The 7,898-nt window shown below is 47.1% G+C and overlaps 1 protein-coding gene and 1 non-coding gene across 2 annotated transcripts; both read right to left on the reverse strand.

Moving 5' to 3' along the window:
- Positions 1 to 349: 349 nt before the first annotated feature.
- Positions 350 to 4,155, reverse strand: LOC121444724 (60S ribosomal protein L39-like). Its single transcript, XM_041646628.1, has 3 exons — positions 4,118 to 4,155; positions 2,698 to 2,801; positions 350 to 533 (listed from the first exon to the last, which is right to left on the reverse strand). The coding sequence occupies exons 1-3, from the start codon at positions 4,118 to 4,120 to the stop codon at positions 485 to 487; spliced, it is 156 nt and encodes a 51-aa protein (XP_041502562.1). The 5' UTR covers positions 4,121 to 4,155; the 3' UTR covers positions 350 to 484.
- Positions 1,218 to 1,349, reverse strand: LOC121444732. Its single transcript, XR_005973816.1, has one exon. It is a non-coding gene; the product is annotated as a small nucleolar RNA SNORA69 (small nucleolar RNA).
- Positions 4,156 to 7,898: the final 3,743 nt, after the last annotated feature.

Consider the following 7,898-nt stretch of genomic DNA (forward strand, 5'->3'; position numbering starts at 1 on the left):
CCTCTGACCTACCTCCCCACTATGGGACATACATGTGTGAACAGTCACAATCTTAACCAAGGTGCTCGGTAACTTATGTGCAAAGTTACTTTTGTTACTTGCCTACATACGCGTCAAGTCAGCAGCGCCCACAGAGGGGCTCACCCTGAAGCTGGTGTAATATAACAGTGTGAGCTGCGGGTGCTAGGCTCCAGATCCAGGACTCCTGCAAGAGTATCAGTCCTCAGCTTCTCTAGCTCCCAGGGAACAACTCTCCACATGCACCGCAGAAGCTTATCTTATTAGGTCTGGCAGGGGAAAGGGAAATTCAGAACTCTACAAACCAGAACAGCAGTTCAAAAGGTTCTACATTTTATTACTGGAGAAACCACTCCCAACTTAAACATGATCAAGTCTCCAGATTGAAAATGTTGAACTTCATCTTCTAACACTCATCAAGGATCACGATTCATCATTAATTGTTTTGCCATTCATTGTTGACTCCTTACAGACCCAGCTTCGTTCTCCTCCAGTGTCTTCTCTTGGAGTTGTACCTGCAGAGAATGAAGACAGAAGTTACAAGGTGGTGCGGTCATAATATAGCCGCTCATTTTTTTTTTAGCAGATTTGGCCTTTTAGGGAATAGGATAATTTAATAAGGAGCTTCCTAGAGAGAGTTCCAGGCCAGCCAGGCCTACATAGCCAAGACCATCTCCAAAATAAATGTTACACGAGTGCAGGGCCCTGGGTTTAGTCAACATGTCAAGAACGGGCTGGGGCAACCCAGTTTAAAAAAAGGGGGGCAGGACACAGTGGCGACACCCCTTTAATTCCAGCCTGGACTACAAAAACCGTCAAGTCAAACCAAGAAGATTCAAAGCAGAACAAGCTTTGCCAACCCTACCTTCTTTCTAGACACCGAGGTAGGAGGGTTGAAAATCCAAAGCCCATATGGGTTGGACAGCTGAGTGCAAGGGCAGGCAATCTACTGAGACCCTGCCTTAAACGAAGCACTGGGGAAACGCCAGGTCTAATACCCACACTGCGGTGCAGGGTCAGATAAGTAAGGGTAGATGCAGACAGTTGAACCCCTTCCTATGGACCATACACAAAGGCTCCTGCAAAGGGCAACAAGATGCTCCTTGGGGAAAGGCGGCTACCATGCAAACCTGGCAGCCAGAATTCACCCCAAGAACTCATTCAGGTAAGAGAAAGCACCTCCCAAATTGCACATAATTTGCTGTTCGTGCCAACGTGTCACGATTTTGCTCCCAGTAAGGTAAAATCAGCAACAGTCAGCACGGCTTTTCTTTCAGCAGGATAATGTCAGCACTCCCACAAGATGAAGCACTGCAATTGCGACCTGCTTTAAATGGTCAAAGCTGGGAGAGGGGCTGGGGGTTACAGTCCCATACAGAGAACTTGCTGAGTAGAGCATGCAGGTGGCCCTCACTCAAACCCATAGCATCCATAAACGTGAGCCAGAAATAGAGAACTCTGTGGGTTAGGGTATATAATCCACCCAGCAAAACACCATTCACAACTCTAGGACATATAGCTAACCCACATATCAACTAGCAGTCCCTACTCTCATCAGCCAGGGCTCCAGGAAACAGGCTCATGCATTTACAGTATGTGTTGGCTCACACCTGTAATCTCAGCACTTGAAAAAGGCAGCACCTACCATACCAGTAGATAGAAGATATCTATTAACTAGAGTGTAAGGCCAGAGTGGGGAGCTGACTTCCAAGTTCAAGTGGCTAAATTAACTGAGAATATAAACCCTCAATTTAGCAGAACCACGGGCAGTCTGGACTATGGAGACCCTGTCTGAGCACAACCCACCAAACCAGTAGCCAGGCGAGACAGCTTGGAAAAGTGCTCACTATCAAGGTTGAAGAACTAAATTCAGTCGCTAGAACCCACGTGGTCAAAGAGGACCAACTCCCACAAACCAGCCTCTGACCACATGCCGGCATGCATCCCCCACACAAATGATTAAAGAAATACACATGAACTGTCCGAACTGTTGCTGGCTGCCTGACAAACTGTCAGGACTTCGCATGCCTATTTTTCCTCCCTCCAAGGCTTCAGACTGAACTCACTAAGTAAGGCACTTCCCTTGCTTCTGAAGTTCTTCTGAAGCTGCCAATTCAAAGATTTCCCACCAGGAAAGTCAATCTCCTCAAGCTTTCATAGGGAAATTAGCAAGGAACTGAGAAAAACCTGCCCCCAAAGCCTAGCTGTGACTGTAGAAACCAACAAAACATTTACAAAAGGTTTGTGGGAGGGATTTCTGGAGCTCTCTATGAGGTTAAGTAGGCAAAGTCACTTCCTTGGAGCCCAATGACCTAAGTTGGATTACCAGGATCCACGTGAATGGAAAAGTGATTCCTGAAAGCCGGCCCCAGCCACGTGCACCTTAGTATTCAGGTCTGTATTGGCCCGACCTTGGAATTCGTGTCTTCAGCCTGTAGCCACTAAGAGCACCACCTGTGTGCACTCAGAGCATCTTTCTCTCGTGTGCCACTTTTTCTAAATTCTAACAGTGCACTCCCCCCCCCACACACAGAAAAGGAGCCGCAAAATGTTTACAAAATGTTACAAAATGGTAAACAGAGAACAGGGGTCCCAGCGTGTTATCTTCCAACTACGAATCCACACACCCCAAATCATGTAAGAGCTGGAGACCCGCAAGCAGGGCAGTAGGGGCTTTACCTGATTTTGTTGCCAGTTTTCATCTGAATCCACTGAGGAATAGGACGATTTTGCTTTTGTTTCTTAGCCAGGAATCGCTTGATTCTGAAAGTCTTGTGAGAAGACTACGAGGAGATACAGTTTAGTGACCCCAGAGCTTACTCGTGTGATTCAGTCCCAATTTCCCTCGCTCTACCACCTGGCCTGCGAAAAATATACACCCGGGGAAATCTCCCCAACACCGAACTGTGGAGTCCTCTGAACCTCATTATTCCCCTCAAGTCAGAGTCCATGGCTTAAACTCAATTGCCTTAGATCAAGACTGATTAATTACAGAGTCAGGTTTTTTTTTTTTTTTTTGATTTTTCGAGACTGGGCTTCTCTGTAGCTTTGGAGCCTGTTCTGGAACTCACTGGCCTCGAACTCATAGAGATCTGCCTACCTCTGCCTCCCAAATGCTGGGGTTAAAGGTGTGCGCCACCATCGCCCAGCTACAGCGCCGGGTTTTAAGTCCATGCTCGAAAACCATGCTAATTTGTTTATCCTGCTGTGCTTCAGAGACAAACATAGAATAGCTAAGGTAGGGGGAACTAATTTACTGCAACTAAAATGACGTTGGGTCAATCCCGCCCAATCATTTAAATCAGTAAGTCTAGGCGCTCTACTTTTTTTTTTTTTTTGGTTTTTCGAGACAGGGTTTCTCTGTGGTTTTGGAGCCGGTCCTGGAACTAGCTCTTGTAGACCAGGCTGGTCTCGAACTCACAGAGATCCGCCTGCCTCTGCCTCCCGAGTGCTGGGATTAAAGGCGTGCGCCACCACCGCCCGGCTAGGCGCTCTACTTTTGAAAACAATATTCTCTACTTTCAAAAGGCAGTGTGCACTTCTCCTGAACCACTGTAAAAGTTCTAGATTTTCCTGAATAAATGCAGCTATGAATCCCACTTTGAACCGAAACGCCAATAAACAATTTATCAGTAGGCAACGACTGGTGTGCTGTTAGCAGACGCTTCCACGGAGTGATGCAGAGCTTCCGAAGACTCTCGTTAAGTCCCATTAACCCTTACTGTGGACAGCTGCCTGTGCAAGCCCCCACTCTGACCTGTGCTCTCTGTGCACGCCAAGACAAGGCTAGCGTTCAATCAGCCGCAATCAACCCTCTCCTTTTGCCCAGAATCGTCGGCTCGAAGCTAAGCGAAGCAAGAACACTGAACTGCTCGCCAGACTGCACGATGAACAGCCCGACACTGTGGGGAGAAATGGGCTTGCTAATTTTATGATGCGTCCGCGATCCGAGCAATGGCCAAACTAACTCCCACAAAAAAAGCTCCCAAAGCTGAAAATGCACCCGCCCCTCCATGCTGTGCAATCCCATCTTAAAGTCATGGCAGCCTGCGGTCTCAGGGAAGCTGCCTAGAATGGGGATGGCAGCCGATAATCTTACCATGGCGAGAAGGCTAGGCGGGTAGGTGGCGCACGATGGCGAAGGAAAGGCAAAGAGAAGGCTCCGACCGGAAAAACGCGATTAGAAGACGCAGCTAGAGGTGGAGCTTAGCTAAGCGGTGTCGCCACGCGTCTCATCTTTCCCCGCCTCCGCGCTCCCATGGGGCCTTGAGAACGCGCGCGGGAATTACACGAAACATAATTCTCAGGCCTCCGCTTCAGTGGCTGTGTTCTCCTAGGCTACCGTCAGGGTCCTGGGGGCACTTCTTTCGTGGCGGGGGTAGGTGGCCTTTAAGAGGTGCCGAAGTAAAAGCCTTTAGCAAAATTCGGGAAACGAAGTGGGCGGGGCCAACACTGAGGAGGGCGGAGAAAGGGCTGCCATCACTTTCGCCCTTCTTTGGGAGGAAGCTTAACGCGAGGGGCGGGGCTTGGGTGTGCGCCTTTTATGGATATGGGCGGCGGGCATATGGGAAGAGGGAGGGAGTGATCGCTCCGCGGTTTTGTAAATTCGTTCCCAGCACCCGTGTCTGGCGCCTCCCGGGCGCCTGTAACTCCAGCTCCCGGGAAAAAGATGCCTTTGGCTTTCACAGGCGCCTGCATTCACGATTTACGTCTACATATCCCCTATGTAGAAGCATACTGACACAACCAGAAGAACTTAAAAAAAAAAGAATTTAATTGAATAAAGACATATACGGGGGCCAGGGAAATGGTTAGTGGATAAAAGCACTAACCACACTAACCATAGGGCAGGAGAGATGGCTCAGCGGTTATGAACACTGGCTGCTCTTCAATTCTCAGCACCCACGTGGCGGCTCATGATCATCTACAACGGTATCTGATGTCCTCTCCCGGCACGCAGGTGTACATGCCGAGCACTCAATAAAACTAAATAATTTTTTTTTAAAAAAAGAAAGAAAAATATTAGCCATGCAACCTTAACAACTCAGTCCTGAAACGCGAAAGCACGGGCCACGGTGGCCAACACCTTTAACCTAGCACGAGGGAGGCAAAAAGCAGGAGTGTCTCTGTGAGTTCAAGGCCAGCCTGGGTATACACAGCCAACTCCTGGACAGCCAAGACTACTTAAGAGAAATAATGAGGTTCAGAGGACTCCACATTTCGGTGTTGGGAAGATTTTCCCGAGTGTATATTTCGCAGGCCAGGCCAGGTGGTAGAGCGAGGGAAATTGGGACTGAATCACACGAGTAAGCTCTGGGGTCACTAAACGGCTTTCATCTCCTGGTAGTCTTCTCACAAGACTTTCAGAATAGAGACCTGTCTCAAAGAAAAGAAAGTTGGCCGGGCCCACACCTTTAATCCCAGCACTTGGGAGGCAAAGGTAGGCAGATCTCTGAGTTTGAGGCCAGCCTGATCTATAGAGTGAGTTCCAGGACAGGCTTCAAAGCTACAAAGAAACCCTGTCTTGAAAAAGCAAAAAAAACAAAAACAAAAAAAAACAAAAAAACAAAAACAAAAAAACCCTTGGATGCAGTGATCTGAATACGTAACCCTGAACATCCCTCCAGCAGGGACACCTGGAAGATTGAGGGCCAGCTAGCCTGGAGCACTCAACACAGCAACAGAAACAAGAGAAGTCCTGCCTCAAAAAGGTGGAAAGCATGAACCTCCACACATGTATGTAAATAAAACAAGTTGGGCATAGGTGTGTATACCTATGATGCTCAAGAGGCAGAGGCAGGAGGATGGTGAGCTGTGAGCCAGCCTAGGTTATAGATAAGACCTTATTTTAAGAAATATTACTGTATAACAAAACTGAAAAGTAAAGATACTTACTATCTGTGGTTATCATAAAAAGTTAAAGATTCCTTTTATCAGTGCTAAGTTATTCTCAAAACTGCCTTGTATATGTCTTCTGGGGAAGGGGACCAGTTCTTGACGTGCAAGGCCTGAGAACTTCATAAACATCCAAGCCATCCTTCACTACCTCACCAATACCCAGCACACACTGTCTTCAGCTCTGAAGTTTCTCCTAGTTCCTTTAGCTTCAATTCTCCCAGCGGAGCAGCTAGCTTGTCATGGCCAAAAGCAATGCGAGACAGCTCATGGAGTGTTCAGTGCTGCATGCATTATCAGCGCCGACACAGAAAGAGCAAAGGCTCAGACCCATGGAGGTGATAGTTTCTGCAAAGCAACACTCAACACACAAGTGGTGCCACCTATACAGTCACTATCAGTTAGCTTTTGTTGTTTCTCGAGACAGGGTTTCTCTGTAGCTTTGAAGCCTGTCCTGGAACTCACTGTGTAGACTCACAGAGATCCGCCTGTCTCTGCCTCCCAAGTGCTGAGAGGAAAGGCGTGTGCCTCCAGCACCTGGCATCAAGGACAAAGTATCGACTTTGCACAGGGATCGACTCTGTCTCGATGATGTAATAGGCAAATCTTATCTCTAAGTTTCTAAACAATGCCAGAGGAAGGCTTAGCAAAGAGATTCTTGCTCTTCTTTTCCCGTTTGCAAAAGAATAACAAAAGAGAAAAGAAAAAGAATAGAAGAACATAGGTCCATAGTAGGGCCAAAGTCACAGCAATAAGGAGGCTGAAGCAGGAAGAGTCCTGTGATTTGAAACCAACCTGGGATACATAGCAAATTCCAGGCCGGCCAGGGCAATAAAGTGGGACCCTGTCTACAGACTTAACTAAATCTCTATCTTTTCTTAGCAGCTGTCAAACTTTACAGCTTGCTATGTGTGTGTGTTTCTTCTCAAATTCTTTTTCTTTTCTTTCTTTCTTTCTTTCTTTCTTTCTTTTTTTTTGTTTTGTTTTTCGAGACAGGGTTTCTCTGTGGCTTTGGAGCCTGTCCTGGAGCTAGCTTTGTAGATCAGGCTGGTCTCAAATTCACAGAGATCCTCCTGCCTCTGCCTCCCGAGTGCTGGGATTAAAGGCATGTGCCACCATCACCCGGCTCTGAGATAGGTTTCTTTGAAGCTTTTGGAGCCTGTCCTGGCACTCACTCTGTAGACCAGGCTGGCCTCGAACTCACAGAGATCCACCTGTCTCTGCCTTTCAAATGCTGAGATTAAAGGCGTGTGCCACTGTTGCATGGCTTCTTCTCAAATTCTAATTAAATGGTCCTGGAGCTTCAGAAACAAACAAGCAGGGTGTAGTTAGTTGCCCACACTTTTAATCCCAGAAATTGTGAAAAAAGCAGAGGCAAATGGATCTCTAAATTCGAGGCTACCCTGATCTACAAATCAAATTCCAGAATAGCCAGAGCTGTACAGAAAAACCCTGTCTTGAAAAACCAAAGCCAGGCTGGGTGGTGGTGGCGCACACCTTTAATCCCAGCACTCGGGAGGCAGAGACAGGTGGATCTCTGTGAGTTTGAGTCCAGCCTGATCTACAAGAGCTAGTTCCATAGTTCCAGGACAGGCTCCAAAGCTATAGAGAAACCCTGTCTCGGAAAAAAAAAAGAAAGAAAGAAAGAAAAAAAGAAAAACCAAAACCAGCACTGGAGAGATGGCTCAGAGGTTAAGAATACTGACTGCTCTTCCAGAGGTCCCGAGTTCATGCAGGCAGAACACTGTATACAGAATAAATAAAAAAGAAAAACCAAAACCAACCAACCAATCAAAAAAGACTCAGGTGCCCTCTGAATCTTCTCCATTCTGTCTTTAATTCCAAAGAAACCAGGAGCTGAGCACAGGTGAGGGTTTGGATTTAATCACCAGCACCATACAAATTCAAAACAATTAGCCATAAAAAATTAAATCTGTGCCTGAAGAAAAAGACCCAAAATGGAATGAACTTTTTTTTGGGGGGGG

The sequence above is a fragment of the Microtus oregoni genome, unplaced genomic scaffold (genome assembly GCF_018167655.1).
Source record: "Microtus oregoni isolate MIOR12 unplaced genomic scaffold, Mior012 000138F_ref0000102, whole genome shotgun sequence".
Classification (NCBI taxonomy): Eukaryota; Metazoa; Chordata; class Mammalia; order Rodentia; family Cricetidae; genus Microtus; species Microtus oregoni.

Excerpts from the sequence above, each read along its gene's own strand:
- LOC121444724 (XM_041646628.1), bottom strand. Across the intron at positions 534-2,697 it reads AAAACTGGCAACAAAATCAG|GTACAACTCCAAGAGAAGAC; the intron begins GTAAAGCCCCTA and ends CATTCTCTGCAG.